Genomic DNA, 16,097 nt, shown 5'->3' with positions numbered 1-16,097 from the left:
CGCCCCCCCCCCCCCCCCCGACCTATTCTGCAGGCGAGAGCTTTTCCAAGTGAGGGTATGGGGGCTTTCATCTTGATGCTGTATCTGTCTATGGTTTTGTGTGTTGATATATGTACATGCACGTGTGTATGTGTGTGTAAGCCAGAAGACAACCTTAGCTACCATTTCTCAGGAGCCCCATGCCACCTTGTTTTTTTGAGACAGGATCTCTTGTTGGCCTGGAGTTTGTCAGTAGGCTAGACTGACTTGTTGGTTGGCCAACTGGCCAGCAAACCCTAGGAATCATTTCCTCTCCAGCACTGGGGTTGTAGGTGTGCACTACCATGCCTAGGTTTTTTTGAGTTCTGGAGAATGAACTCAGGTCCTTGTATGGCAAGCACTTTACTGACTGAGTCATCTCCCTAGCCCTGTGCATTAATTTTAGAAGCAGAAAAGTTTGAAAGAAAAAGTCCTAGGTTTGAAAAATAGTGCATTTGATGGAACTTTTGTTAGTTTTGAGGTCACCTGTATGTATAAGGAAACAAATTCCTACTCAGATCTAAGTGGAGACTGGGCTTGTTCCTCTTGCATTAGGTGTCCTTTTTCTGTTGCAGGGAGCCATGCTCACTGGTCCACCTGGCACAGGCAAAACACTTCTTGCAAAAGCAACTGCAGGGGAGGCCAATGTGCCTTTCATCACAGTGAATGGATCAGAGTTTCTGGAAATGTTTGTTGGTGTTGGGCCAGCAAGGGTAAGTGGATGGGTAACCAGGTATAGAAGTTGCCAGCACACTTGTCTAGGATTGGTTGGTCAGCCTGTATAGCTACAAGCTTTGTGTGGGACAAGGCTAGAGTACATTCCACCTAGGAGGTGCTGATGTATCAAAGGGAGGGCTAAGGGTGAATTTTCTTCCTTGGGTGTCACTGGAATATAAGTAACAAAATAGACTCTGGATTCCTTTTCCAGGTTCGTGACATGTTTGCAATGGCACGGAAAAATGCTCCTTGTATTTTATTCATTGATGAGATAGATGCTATTGGCAGGAAACGAGGCCGTGGGCATCTGGGAGGCCAGAGTGAGCAGGAGAACACCTTAAATCAGATGCTCGTGGAGATGGATGGTAAGTGAACACTATAGGTGCTTAGCTTCCACAGGAATTATCTGGCAGGAAGTCATGTGATTTCCCTTTAGCTTGTTGCCCTGGGCTGGGGCACCTGGGCAGAAACTCATGCCTGCTTCATGGCACTTGGCAAGTAGAGAGGAAGCAGAGCCAGCATGGGGCCTGACTCAAAATGAGCAAGGGGATGCTGGTGCTGACCTAGCCCTTCCTCACATTCATCTCTTTTCTTATGTATAGGGTTCAACTCTACCACTAATGTGGTGGTGTTGTCTGGCACCAACCGCCCTGATATCCTTGACCCAGCTCTTACACGTCCTGGCCGGTTTGACCGCCAGATTTACATTGGTGAGTGCATGTCAAGTATATTCTTGGGTTTGTACTTCAGCCTCTGAATGTTTAGTGAGATCATTTACCATGTATTTGGAGGAGATTTTGTTGCTGAGTCTTGTCTTCTGACAGTCTACATTTTTGGAATAACAAATGTCCAACTGTCCCTGCAGAGCATACAGATAGGAGTGGTGGAGCATTATTTATATTCTCCAGGTTTTATTTTCATGTAGTGTTATAAAAACTTGACAGGGAAGCTGGGTGTGTCAAGACTGTTAAAGAGAGGTTTTGTGTGTGTGTGTGTGTGTGTGGTTAGTGACTGAACCCAGGGCCTTGGTCATACTAGGCAGGTACCTTACCACTGAGCTACATACCCATCCCAAGAAAGTGTTTTGATATGTTTTTACATTGTCCAGCACAGGTGTTCTTTGCCACTGCATCTTGGCTATAGTCAGGTGATGATGGCAGGGACCTCTGCTGGTCTTGAAGTTTTGTAAAGTAACTAGAGAACCCTGTTCCAAAGGCTCCGAGGATAAAAACTGAGCTTGTCATTTTTTCTTTATTAGGTCCTCCTGATTTCAAAGGCAGGTCTTCCATTTTCAAGGTCCATCTACGTCCACTCAAGCTGGATGAAAGCCTCAGTAAGGATGCTCTGTCAAGGAAGCTGGCAGCTCTCACTCCAGGCTTCACTGGTGAGTATTGCTGGACTGAGCTGTTCACCCTAGCAGGAGCTGGGTACCCTCATTTATCTGTGCATACTGTCAGGTGGTTGCTGCTCCTGCCCATTTTGTCTGGGCAAATGTTCATTCTGGTCTTCAGAACTTTGAACCTCCTGAGACATTTCAAAGACCTCAGAGATCTTCTTAGCCTAAAGCTTATTGGTTCCTGTTTGAGTTACTCAATTCCTGTTTTAATTCTGTTGAGACTTAAGGCTTTACTACAGAGACCAAAATAATGTCTGCAGAAGATCCAGTGAAGGGATGAATCATATCACCATTTGGTGTATGCTTGAGCTTCTAGCCATGAGGTGTTTGGCTTTTCTTTCTTACTCAAAACTTAATCTCCTGTGCTAGGATTCTTTTTCCCCTACCAGAGTGGTCTGAACCCAAGAAATGGGTGGGGACCTTTGTAAGGGGTTTTCTACCCTGCTTGCCTTTCCTGAGTAACTTTGAAAGCCACAGTTGGCTCATTGTTCATATAGCAAGTCATTTGCATGGCCCCTGACCCATAGCTAGCTACTTCTGCCACCTGGGTTACTTTGACAGTGGTGCCTTCTCCTAACTCCCTTTAGCATCCTGCTCAGCCCTGGGCCAGGCATGCTCACACATAGTGTACATTTATCTGTGGCACAATGATAAGAAGTTCTTTCCAGGTTAACATTTGAAGTGCCTCATTGGTGTTCTGTCCAGAATATCCTTCCTACCCCTTATTCTCTCCCCTTATAGAATTCAGATTCCTGCTTACATGCCTAGTTAAGAAAGTTGAATAAATTACCCAGATTTTGCTTTTCTCTGCTGAGTCTCAGTGAGGATTTTCAGTGGGGAGGAATCAGCAGGGGAACTCAGCATTGCTCCATGGTAGGGAGAACTCAGAACTTCCCTATAACTCACTCTGGCCCAGCCCTGTGTGGATCTGAGGATGCTATCTCATCAAGGTTCCTTCTGGGGACTAGAGAGATGGCTCAGCAGTTAAGAGTGTGTGCTGATCTTCCAGAGGACCAGAGTTTGGTTTCCAGTACCCACTTCAGGCAACTCACAAATGCCTATAACTCTAGTTCTAGAGGATCTGACACCCTCTTCTGGCTTCCACAAGCACTTGCACATACCAGAACACACATGCATGTACATACACACAGACCCATAAATAAATATAAATAAATAAATAAATTAATTAATTAATTAAGACCTTGGTAGTGGCTGACCTAGGTAGGACTTAGGATTTGAACCTAGCTTTGTTGAATTCTAGGTCCAGTCTCTTATACATAAAAAATAAATAAAAAATTAAATCTTAAAACAAAAGTGCCTTTTCTCCCCAGACTCATTGTGCATAAAAAAGAGTGGTAAATCTCTTTGGGTGTCAAGATGCTGAGGACATAGCTGTGGCCCCATCTCTGACAACAGAGGCCATGTGGAATTCTCACAGTGAAAGAACTGCTTGCATCTTTCCAAAGCTACAAAAAAAATCATTGCTGCTTATGGCATTCCATTGGTTGTTTGTGTTGAAGGCCCCTTCACCCATGTACACTTTTGGGTTAGCCCCTGAATAGGAGATGCGGCTATTTTAATTCTGGATATTTCCTCAGAAAATAGACAGCTTAAAGTTCTCTTTCATGATCTTTACATATTTTTTGTTTGTTTGTTGTGAGCATGGAACTCTTTATGTAGACTAGACTGGCCTCAATCTCACAAAGATCCACTTGTCTCTACCTCCTGAGTGCTGGGACTAAAAGGGTGCACCATCATGCCTAGCTCTACATACTTTTTGCATGACAATGTGCCAGGAAAAATGAAAATAGGTGCTGAAAATTTTGATTAATGATTTAACAGAAACTTGTAAAATTGACGAAGAAACAGGTTGTTTTTTCACAGGTGAAGTAAAAGTTACAATCTGTCCTCAAGGAAACACAAACATAAACAACTCTTAAAACAAGCTGGTGAGATGGCTCCTGCTACCAAGCCGGATAGCTTGAGTTTGATCCCTCTGAACCCTATATGATGAAAAGAACCAACTTCCACAGGTTGTCCTCTAACTTCTGTATGTGCACCATGGCCTACCCCCCCCCCAATAAATGTAGTAAAAAAAAATTCTTAAAATTAACTATCTTAAATATAGCCAAAGATCTAAAAGAGGCAGGTGTAAGAGAGCATGCTTTTAATCCCAGCAGAGGCAGGCAGGTGGTTCTCTTGAGTTTGAGGCCAGCCTGGGCTACATAACGAGCTCCAGGCTAGGTGAGGCAACAGTAAAACCCTGACTCAGCAAAAAAAACCCTCAAAACAAAACACAAAACAAAACACAAAACAAAAATGCAAATCCCAGCACTAGGCAGGCGGATCTATGTGAGTTCAAGGCCAGCCTGGTCTACATAGTGAGTTCCAGGACAGCTGGGGCTACAGGGAGACCTTGTCTCAAAAAGACCAAAAAAAAAAGTAAAAGAAGCCATTGATGAAGAACTAAAGGAAACTAGGAACACTCTGTGTCAGTAAATAGTGACTGGTAGTAAAGAAGTTATAAGGAGCCAAATAGAAATCTGAATTTGAAAAGTACTATAAGTATAGAATTCACCAGAGGAACAGAACATACAGGTTTTGAGCGTACAGAAGAGAACTAGAAAATGTGGGGATAGGTCAAATGAAATTTTCAATTTTCTGTGAAACAGAAAGAATATAGTAGAAAATAGGAGAAGCCTAAGGGGCCTGTGGCGGTCTAGCACACACTTATTAGACTTGCAGAAGGACTGGGTAGAGAATAAGGTCAAGGAGTATTTGGAGAAACAGTGCTAAACTTTCCAAATTGGATAAAAGATAAGAATGTATATATCTGCCAGGCGTGGTGGCGCACGCCTTTACTCCCAGCACTTGGGAGGCAGAGGGAGGCGGATCTCCATGAGTTCAAGGCCAGCCTGGTCTACTGGTCTACGTAGTGAGTTCCAGACAGCTGGAGCTACCGGGAGACCCCGTCTCAAAAAGACCAAAAAAAAACCATATCCGAGAAACTCAGTGATCTCAAAACTAGGAACAAACTCAGACCCACAGTAAGATAAATTGTAATCCAAGTGTGAAAAGCCAAAGAAAAGAGAGACTCTGAAAATACTATGGAAGAAGGGACATGATGTACAGGGTTACTCAGTAAGATAAACAGCCATTTCTTCAGAAACTGGAAGCCAGAAGGCACTGATGATGTGTGAGGTGCTGAGAGAACTGTTAGCTGAGAGTTTTGTGACTGTCAACAGGGTCCCTCAAAACTGAAGGAAGAAATTAGATTTTAAGACAGGTGTGGTGGTGCATGCCTTTAATCTCAGCACTCAAGAGGCAGAGGCAGGCAGATCTCTGTGAGTTCAAGGGCAGCTAAGGTTAACAGGGAGACCCTGTCTCAAAAAAAAAAAAAAAAAAGACCAAAAAAAAAAAACACCCCAAAATAAAACTAAAGGCTGAGGGAGTTTTTCTACTAGTAGATGTGCCCTGCAAGAAATGAAGGAAACCCTTCAGGCTGAAGTGAAGGTGATAGGTAATAACTTGTGACCATCAGAAGAAACACTAACAGAGCTTGCTATGTAAGTAAATGGAAAGGCCAGTAGTATATAACATTTTGGTTTGTAACTTTTTCCTATAATGTTTTTTTAAAAACAAATACATAAAACCAATTATAGATCTGGATCTGTGTTAATGAGCGGAATGTATAAAGATGTAATCTGTGACTACAGATTCCCTACAAGAGGGCATCGAGTCCCTGGAACTGGAGTTACAGATGGTTGTTAGCCACCATGTGGGTACTAGGATATGAACCCAGGTCCTGGAAGAGCAGTCAGTGCTCTTAACCACTGAGCCATCTCTCCAGCCCCAGAATGTATTCTTTTTATTTTATTTTATTTCATTTTATGTATATGCGTGTTTTGCCTGCATGTAGGTAAGTGCACCTGTGTCATGCAGTGCCCTCAGAGGTCAAAAGAGGCTGTTGGATCTCCTGGGACTGGAGTTATGGACAGTTGTTAGCTGCCTTGTGGGTGCTGGGATTCGAACCCGAGTCTTCTGCAAGAACAACCAATGTTCTTAACCACTGAATCATCTCTTTCCAGCCCCCCAGAATATATTCTTAAGAAAGACAGAAATGGAAATGCTGATATTAAAATTCAAGTGGAACTGCAGGGGGCCTCTAATAACCAAAGTAGTCTTATAAAAAGAATAAAGTGGCCAGGCGTGGTGGCACACACCTTTAATCCCAGTACTCAGGAGGCAGAGGCAGGCAGATCTCTATGAGTTCAAGGCCAGCCTGGTCTACATAGTGAGTTTAGGCCAGCTGGGACTACAGGGAGACCCTGTCTCAAAAAAACCAAAAAAAAAAAAAAAAGAATAAAGTTGAAGGGTTCATACTTTCCTGCTTTGAAACTTCTTACAGAGGCACTGTAAACAAAACAGTATAGTCCTGGGGATAGACAGAGGCTAATGGAAGCAAGATGGAAGTCCACATAGAAGCCTATATGTCAATGGTCAGTTGTTTTTTGACTAGAGTAACAAAACCGTTCAGTGGAGAAAAGAACAGTCTATTCAAATGGTGCTGGGACATCAGGGTCATCACAGGCAAAAGAATGAGATTGGACTCTTCCCATTTGCAAAAAAACTCAAAATGGATAAAAGTTTTAATATCTTGAGCCGGGTGTGGCGGCACATGCCTTTAATCCCAGCACTGGGGAGGCAGAGGCAGGTTGATCTCTCTGAGTTCAAGGCCAACCTGGTCTATATAGTTCTAGGACAGCTGGGGCTACAGGGAGATCCTGTCTCAAAAAGACCGAAAAAAAAAAAAAAAGTTTTAATATCTTAAACTATGAAAACTCTTAGAAGAAAACAGAAGACCTTTGAATTGTCAGTGCTTGCTTAAATATGAACAAAAGCACAAGCAACAAACAGGAAAATTGACAAGCTGAACTTTGTATATCAAAGAGTACTTAGGAGAATGAAAAGATAAAGATAACCCACAGAATGAAACTCGTGTATCTGATAAAGGTATAGTATGTAGAATAGATAAAGAAGTTTTATGGCTTAGCAGCAAAAAGAACACCTGAAGTACTGAGTTTGGTGGTACATACCTGTAATCTCAGAATTGGGGAGACTGAAGCAGGAAGGTCAGGAGTTTGAGGCTAGCCTGGGTTATATAGTTAGATCCTGTCTCAAAGAAAAGTTGGGATGGGCCTTGAATATGCAGCTCTTTAAAGAAGGGCCAGTAAGCACATGAAAAAATGCTTAACATTATTATTAGGGAAACTCAAAGTAAAATCACAGTATGGTATAGCTTCATACCCACCATGGTGGCTATAGTTTAAAAAGAATCCTTAAGAATGAGTTGGAACCCTCAGCTGGGGGTGGTAGCACATGCTTTTTGATTCCAGCAGAGGCAGGTAGATCTCTTTGAGATCAGGGCCTGGTGGGTGACTACAGGGAGACCTCGTCTCAAAAAACTAAAAACAAAGAAACAAATAGAGTTGGAACTCTCATATTGCTAGTGGGAATGTAGACTGGAGTAGCTACTATATAAATCAGTTTGGTAAATCCAAAAGCAAAACTGGGTTAACATCTGACCCAGGAATTTCACTTCTAGATTTATTCCCAATAGCATTGAAATTTGGGATGTATATTCAAATTTGTTCATGTATGTTCATAAGTCCTTTATTTGTAATAGCCCAAAGGTAGAACCCCTGAGTTTTCCAATAGTGGATGAGTAGATCACCAATATATGGCATACATTGTATAGAAAATTTTCAGCTTTGAAAAGGAATGGAGTACTGTACTATGATAATTGTGGCAATAATTGAAAAACTTGGTATCTGAGTTTCTTTTCCTGTTGCTGTGATAAAATACTCTGACAAAAACAACTGTTTATTTTTGTTAACAATTCCATGTTATAGTCTATCATGGTGGGGAAGTCAAAGTGACAGCTATATGGAGCTGGTCTTACTGCATTCAAAATCAGGAACCAAGAGCAACAAGTTTAGCATGGTAGTGTCCAGCTCACTTTCTATACTTACACAGCTCCTGCCCACAATTAAGATTGGTCTTCTGATACCAATTAATGTAATCAAGACAGTCTCCAACAGGCATGCTCAGAGGCCCATCTCGAATGAATGTAGATTTTGTCAAGTTGGTAACACTAACCATCACACTTGATAAGTTTACCATAAGTCAGTAATGAATATGCTTTAATGATATATGAATTATTCTTCAATAAAATTTTGTAATGAGGGCTGGAGAGATGGCTCACTGGTTAAGAGCACTTGATACTCACTACTCAGTCATGAGTACCAGAGTTTGAATCCCAGGATCCATGTTGGGTGGTTTACAACTCCCTGTAACTCCAGCTCCAAAGGGCATCTATTGTTGCCTTTTGGCCTCTCCAGGCACCTGCACACATATGCACATATACTCACACAGACACACATAGACACATAGACACACACAGACACACAAACAGAATAAAAATAAATCTTGAAAACAAGTTGTGTAATCAGAAAATTTGGCAAATAAAGAATGGTCACCGCATACCTTTAATCCCAGCATTTGAGAGGCAGAGGCAGGCGGATCTCTGTGAGTTCAAGGTCAGCCTGGTCTACATAGTGAGTTCAGGCCAGCTGTGGCTACAGGGAGATCCTGTCTCAAAAAGACACTCCAAAAAATAAATAAATAAAAATAAATTTTAAAAAATGGTGACTGGTAAAACAGTTTCCATTGTCTAAATTTTCTGCTGAAGTTTAACCTGTCTTCTACTTGAGATTTCCCTTGAATACAGTTGACCTGGGTGGAGCTCCAGCAGCCAGGAGCACTGACTTCATTCTTTTCCTGAGTAGGTGCAGATATTTCTAATGTATGCAATGAAGCGGCCCTGATTGCTGCCCGTCATCTTAGCCCTTCTGTCCAGGAGCAGCATTTTGAACAAGCCATCGAGAGGGTCATTGGAGGTGAGCCTACATTCCTTGGAAAGGGATGGGCAGTTTTTGATAGCCCAGCCTCGTTTCATCATTTAGAAACGTCATCACGTTTTCTGAATCAAAATTTGGAACTAGGGCTCTCTTGACAGCTTTCACTCTCCTCTGTGAGCTGCATGTAGGGCATTTGAGGGCTCTAGGAAATGAGATTAGGCTTGAATGTAGAAGGCATAGCAAGTTTCTCTGAAAGGAGGGAGAGCAGAGCTGGGTTGAGTGGTATTTCCTGGGAAAAGTCTGTCCCAGGCAGGGGCCATTCCAGGACTCCTGCTGCTTGAGCTTTCCTGGGACAGCACTGTTAAAGGATTGAATGTTAGTGTGTTTTCTTCAGCTTGGTCTCCTGTCTCCAACCAGTATACTAACCAGTAGGTGATTTATGTAGCCTCCTTCAGGTTGGAGCAGCTCAACTAGCTGTGCTAGCCAGGCAGGAACTGGAGTCAGGTGGGTCTTCTGGGACTCTTGAGACTGAGAGGTGTCACATGCTGTGTTGGCTGGTCTGGTGGTGTTCCTAGAGGTAGTGATCAGTTAGGTGGTAGTATTCATGATCCATCCCTACACCAAGTTTTGAAGTTTGACTGAGGTCATCCTTAAGCTTCATCATTGAGCTTTTAAGTGTAACAACAGTGTGGAGAAGAACAGTGTTAATAGTCATCAGAGCTTCTTGAGAGCTGCCCAGGGGCTCTAGTGAGCTAATTGATTATCCATTGCAGTAGTAGGTCTAAGCAAGTCAACATGTGCTGTTATCTACTTCTCTTTGTCCTGTACCTGCTGTAAGAGCTGCTGTTTGGACATTGGGAATATTCCCTTTTGTCTCACCATGCTTGGATATTGCTTCTCATCACATGACAGAAAGTGGTACAGTGCCTCTGACTCATAAGCAGCTGTTCATTGGCTGAAAGCAGCCTTTTAAAGCAGCAAATGTAAGGGCTGGATGAATGATTCCCTCAGAGCAGAGAGCTGCATGGAGGCAGTGCTCAGGCAAGACTGTCTGATACAGAGGGAAGGATGGGTTCCTGACTACACTTTGGGAATGGAGTGTGTTGACCTACCCAAGCTGTCAGGTGCCTTTTGAGGGGTGGGGGTTGGACATTCTTTCCCTGTTTCTTATTCTTTGGATTATGTCTTGTAGGGCTTGAGAAGAAGACCCAGGTCCTACAACCCAGCGAAAAGACAACTGTGGCCTACCATGAGGCTGGGCATGCAGTAGTGGGCTGGTTCTTGGAACATGCAGACCCTCTGTTGAAGGTCAGTTTCTCAAGCTGTGTGTGTCTGCTGTTGGGTTTGGCAGCCTCCAGGCCTGGGTGTCCATCTGGGGCTTTCTAGATGCCAGCCCATATGTGCAGAGCACAATCACAGATGTAGCCCTTTTTTTCCTTTGTTTTTAAACATTTTTGTATATGGATATAGGTGTGTGTATGTTTGTGCAGGTGGCCACAGGGTCTAGAGAATCTCCTGCAACTGGAGTTACACATGATTGTGAGCTGCCTGACATGGGTGCTGGGAATTAAATTCAGGTCCTCTGCAAGAACAGAACCTGCTTGTGGCTGGAGAGATGGCTCAGTGGTTAAGAACACTGGCTGCTCTTGCAGAGGACCTGGGTTTGATTCCTAGCACCCACATGGCAGCTAACAATTGTAACTGCAGTTCCAGGGAATCTGACACCCTCTTCTGACCTCTGCAGGTGTTGCATGACACTGGTACACTTATATACATGTAGGTAAAACACTTAATATACATAAAATAAAAATAAAAAGTGTGGTCAGGCCATACTAATCCTTGTTTGCCTGCTTAGATTAGGTTCTAACCTAGATCGGAGCCACTGATACAGCCCTGTCCTGGGCACAGCAGACTGACAGGTGGCCATCCTTTTCACCTAAGCTGGAGCTATAGGTGTTTGTGAGCCACCTGTTGTGGGACTGGGAACTGAACTTGGGTCTGCAAGAACAATATGCACTCTTGACTGCTGAGCCCTCTGTCCAGCTTCAGGCTCTTACTTTGCAGGTGTCCATCATCCCCCGGGGCAAGGGGCTTGGCTATGCCCAGTACCTTCCCCGTGAGCAGTACCTTTACACACGGGAGCAGCTCTTCGACCGCATGTGTATGATGCTGGGGGGCAGGGTAGCTGAACAGCTGTTCTTTGGTCGGATCACCACAGGTGCTCAGGACGACCTGAGGAAAGTCACCCAGAGTGCCTATGCCCAGGTAAGGAACTGATGTCTTGGCACGTGGCCCTGTCAGCAATATCAGGTATAGCTTATCCTGGACTCCTCCTATATTTCAGATTGTGCAGTTTGGAATGAGTGAGAAGCTGGGCCAGGTGTCCTTCGACTTTTCCAGACAAGGCGAGGCTGTGGTGGAGAAACCGTATAGTGAGGCTACTGCTCAGCTCATTGATGAAGAGGTCCGGCACCTTGTCAGGTCTGCATATGATCGGACTCTGGAGCTGCTTACACGGTGCCAGGAGCAGGTAGAGAAGGTGAGTGGGACTCCACCTAGAGACAGCCAGGTCATGGGTCCCAGTTTGGGATGTGGTCAGGCCATACTAATCCTTGTTTGCCTGCTTAGGTTAGGTTCTGACCTGGATCAGAGCCACTGATACAGCCCTGTCCTGGGCACAGCAGACTGACAGGTGGCCATCTGTTTCAGGTGGGCAGGCGACTCCTGGAGAAAGAAGTGCTGGAGAAGGCCGACATGATAGAGCTATTGGGCCCTCGGCCCTTTGCAGAGAAGTCCACCTATGAGGAATTTGTAGAGGGTACCAGCAGCCTCGAGGAGGACACATCCCTTCCTGAGGGACTGAAAGACTGGAATCAGGGACGGGAAGAAGGGGGCCCTGAGCAGTGCTTACAGGAGCGCATCACATAGCCTGTGGCATGTGCCACTGCTGGATGGGTGCTGGTCAGCCTTTGTAGAGCTGCTGCCAGAGCAACTGGAAAACAAATTAAAATAGGTGACAACTGCAAACGGATGTTTTAACATCAGAATTCACAGAAAAGGGAGCTAGGACTTGGCAGCAGCTAGCTAGGGAGATAGCTGTGTCCTGAGACCCAGGAAGTCAGGTCAGAAGGGAGAAGAAGTCAGACTCTGGCTTCTGAAGCCATGAGTTTTGTCTTTCTTGAGATCCTAGATCTAGTGTTTGGGCTTGGGACCATTGAGAGCTACATCAGATTATTGGTAGACAGAGAACATCAACTTCCTAGTGTTCCTACCTTATGGATTGTCTTTGAGTTAATTGCTCAGAGGAGGAGCCTCGGCCCAACATAGATAAGAATTGGTGAAGAACTATGGAAAATATAAGCCAGTTATCAAGGAAAGGGCTAGGTTCTTAAAGTTCTGATGGGAAGCTGATGAGTTAGAACATTAGGAAAGAAAGCCAACACACCTATAGGTGTGTGGCTGAGGGGAAGGGCCGGTCATGTGACATCCTGAGTGCCATCCCTGGCCTTATAGCAGTATTGCCCCATCTTAGTTTTCTCAGCTAGACCTGGCATCTGGCCTTGAGGGTTGTCTGCAGTGTCAAATTTAATCCCATTCCCCAGTAACCCTTTTCTCAAACGCCTTTTGTTGGAATCATAGGGTTTTCCTGGGCTTAGCCCTCTGGTCCTGGTGACTGTTTATTAACCGTCCTCCTAGTGTAGGGTAGCTCTTGAGTAAAGGAAGGCTATTGTGAGCCCCAAGCTTCCATTGGGCTGAAAGGGGCACCTTTTTGTTGTTGTTGTTGGCTCTAGGGTGTGGTGAACTGTGAGCTGCCAGACCTCAATGCTTGGTGTCCTGGGGCTCTGTGAGAGTGTCTTTATGTACTTCTCCAGGACTCCCTGGGGTCACAGGTCTCAAGCCTGCACCATCATCTGCATCATTTACCTCTTTGAGTTAGCTCTTGGCTCTGGGGAGGCACCCCTTTGGTCACTTGACTTTTAAAAATTTGTGTGTGTGTATGAGTATGCATATATTTGTGCACACAAGTCTGGAGGTCAGAGGTTGACATTAGGTGTCTTTCTCAATTGCTTCCCACATAATTTTTTTTTTTTTACATTTATGTGTGTGTGCATGCGTGTGTGCATGTAGAGGTCAGAGGACAACTTGTAGAAGTCAGTTCTCTTCTTTGATAATGAACTCAGATCATCATACTTGGTGGTTAGTGCCTTTACCCACTGAGCCATGAACTGGCCCATCCACGTTGGTGTGCTCTGATTGGCTAGACAGGCAAGCCAGCAAGCTTCAGGGATCCTCCTTTGCCTCTCTAGTGCTGGGATTAAAGGCATGCTTCTATGCCTGGTTTATTTGTGAATGCTGGGGCTGCAAACTGAGACTTCATGCTTGTGCAGCAAGCACTTTATTAACTAAGCCATCTCTACAACCCCTTATCTATCTGTTGAGTGACTAGCCAGGAGGGTCGGGACCTGTTCTCTGCCCCATAAGCCTTTTTGTCCTTAGCTTCTTTCTGTGGCCTGCCAAAGACCAGACAACACTGGGACTACACAGTACAGTACATTTTCTAAATTATTTTTGCTTCAGAGCCTGAAAAACAGAATTTCTGACAGCGGATTGATACTTTAAACTTGTACTATTTATAAAATGTATATTATTGAAGTTTTAAAATCTCTGGGGCTCAACCTATATCATTACCTCAACCAAACCAAGATTCACTGAGCTATTTTGGATCCCATGGGGACCCTGTATTGGGTTCCTGCTGAGGAGGTGGGGAATGTTTCCTTGGCCCCAGAAGGCCTGTGACATTGTAGAAAGTGTGACAGGGCCTTTAGTGCTGGCATTGTCATGGGGTCATATGAGATTGCTGCCTTGGCACATGTGGAGTACTGCTCTCTAGTGACTGACCACTGGTTGGTTCCCATAAGCACCCCTGGGAGTCAGGGATGACCATTAACCTCAGTCATTGCCCTAGTAGGCCAAAATCATCTCAGACCCTTTGAGGTGATCTGAGTGGGGCTTTTGGTGCAACCTCAGGTCTTCAGGTATCAACATACTTCATCTATCCACACTTATGTTGTCCCCTCCAACCTCATGTCAGTGTCCTCAGTGGGGTTCAGCTACCTTCACTTTGTTTAGTTCAAGTGTGTACCCTTCCCGTGTCTTTCACAAGTTGTTGGCTAAAGAGCTGTAACACTCTTGCTCTGGTGGTACCTCACCAATGGAAACCATTTTCTTTAAAATATTTTATCATTTTTATTTTATGTGTATGAATGTATTGCTTGCATGTATGTAAGTGCGTCCATGTTATGTAATACCTGCAGAGTTCAGAAGGCATCGGTTCCCTTGGAACTGGAGTTACAGATGGTTATTAGCTGCCATGTGGGTGCTTGGAATCAAATTCAGGTCCTGTGCAAAAGCAGCCAGTGCTCTTGACCACTGAGTCATTTCTCCAGCCCCAAGGAATCCACTTTTTTTGAGACAGGGTCTTCCCTGTAGCCCCAGCTGTCCTGGAACACACTATGTAGACCAGGCTGGCCTTGAACTCACAGAGCTCCGCCTACCTCTGCCTCCCAAGTGCTGGGATTAAAGGTGTGCACCACCACGCCCGGCATTTTTTTTTTTTTAATTTTCTTTCGTTTTTTATTTTTTATTTTATGTGTATGCATGTATTGCCTGCATGTAGGTAAGTGCACCCATGTAGTGCATTGCCCTTGGAGGTCAGAAGAGGCTGTCGGATCTCCTGGGACTGGAGTTACGGACAGTTGTTAGCTGCCGTGTTGGGTGCTGGGATTCAAACCTGGGTCTTCTGCAAAAACAGCCAGTGTTTTTAACTGCCGAGCCATCTTTCCAGCCTCAGAATCCATGTACTTAAAATAAATTTTGACTTAATACTATTATTTTGCATATATATGCGTATGTGTGTGCATTGCCCATGAAGACCAGAAGAGGGTGTTGAATCCCCTGGGGTTGGAGTTACAGCTGGTTGGTAGCTGCCAGGTGGGTGCTGGGAACCAAACCCAGGTCCTTTTTTTGAAAATTTTTATTTATTTATACACCCTATTTATATACCCACTTCCCAGGTAGCACCCTCCCATAGCCTCCCTCCCCCCACTAGAGCCCTTATACTCAGATCCCTGCTGCTGTCTGATGTGTTGTTGGCACCCCCAGCCATTCCCCACTACTTGCCCTTCTGATGAATCTAGTCAGCCTATCTAGAGGGCTTTGTTTTAGGAGGGTCAGCTGTTCCTCATTTAGTGGTAATCAGTTGTCTATATTCCTTTGGATAAGATTGGGGTCTGCTGTTCATTTTCCCAGTTCTATGCTGGGTTACTATCTGGGAGTCCCTTTGGCCACCTTGGCCAACAACTCAAAGGAAGGTATCGCTTGTCTGGCATTGTTGCTTGTTATACATATGGACTCTTATGAAATTATGTTGGCCCATTTAATCTTTGGTTATACTTTCCTTTTGGGTGTTTAAGGCCATACAGTTGGACCAAATAAATGGATTTATTTTTACTCTTAATGTCGTTTGAGTATTTGTTCCTCAGGGGTCCCATGGGTTTGGGAGGAGCCCCTGGTTCCTTTGTTTTACCAGTTCTGCCTAAGTGAAGATAACTCAAAGGTCCTGCTCGACCATGGTTGGCTTGACTTGAAAGCATGAAGGAAATGATTCTTCTGTGTTGACCCTCCTCTTTATAGACAGAACACTGGTCCAAGTACATCTGATGGGGTCTCCTCGCCCTCCTTCATCAAAAGGAGAGGTGACCCACCACCATTATAGGACATTTTGAGAGCTGCACATAGTCCCATGGAACTAGTTAACCTAGGAGGGCAAGGAACAAAAAAGTGTCCTTTATGTCCCTCTGACCAAATTATTATAGCCCTCAAAGCATGTCTGTTAAACACCCAAGAAGGTTAGTTCCACCAGTCTGGTACTTTTAATTATTGTGTGTCATGTAGATGAATATGGGGCAAAGACCAGTAGTTCTCAGATAAACCTTACCTAGACATATATTTCTTGATCTGCTATGTATAATTTGTCAGTAGGTTTT

General features: G+C 44.3%; 1 protein-coding gene across 7 annotated transcripts in view; it reads left to right on the top strand.

Annotated features, from left to right (window-relative positions):
• Positions 1-12,078, top strand: part of LOC103741385 (AFG3-like protein 1) — a 39,357-nt gene extending 27,279 nt beyond the window's left edge. For 4 of the 7 annotated variants that reach the window (XM_029567846.1, XM_029567845.1, XM_029567841.1 and 1 more), the window contains 9 exons: positions 594-731; positions 947-1,100; positions 1,338-1,445; positions 1,994-2,119; positions 8,980-9,090; positions 10,244-10,359; positions 11,116-11,316; positions 11,396-11,590; positions 11,761-12,078. In XM_029567846.1, coding sequence (XP_029423706.1) covers positions 594-731; positions 947-1,100; positions 1,338-1,445; positions 1,994-2,119; positions 8,980-9,090; positions 10,244-10,359; positions 11,116-11,316; positions 11,396-11,590; positions 11,761-11,979 — 1,368 coding nt within the window. In that variant the 3' untranslated portion in view covers positions 11,980-12,078. The remainder of the gene's footprint in view (positions 1-593; positions 732-946; positions 1,101-1,337; positions 1,446-1,993; positions 2,120-8,979; positions 9,091-10,243; positions 10,360-11,115; positions 11,317-11,395; positions 11,591-11,760) is intronic. The other 3 variants (XM_029567842.1, XM_029567844.1, XM_029567843.1) reach the window with 3 other exon arrangements.
• The last annotated feature ends 4,019 nt before the right edge of the window (positions 12,079-16,097 follow it).

Source organism: Nannospalax galili, unplaced genomic scaffold, assembly GCF_000622305.1.
Source record: "Nannospalax galili isolate Female #2095 unplaced genomic scaffold, S.galili_v1.0 scaffold2660, whole genome shotgun sequence".
Lineage (NCBI taxonomy): Eukaryota > Metazoa > Chordata > Mammalia > Rodentia > Spalacidae > Nannospalax > Nannospalax galili.
This window is presented reverse-complemented; position numbering and strand designations above follow the sequence as displayed.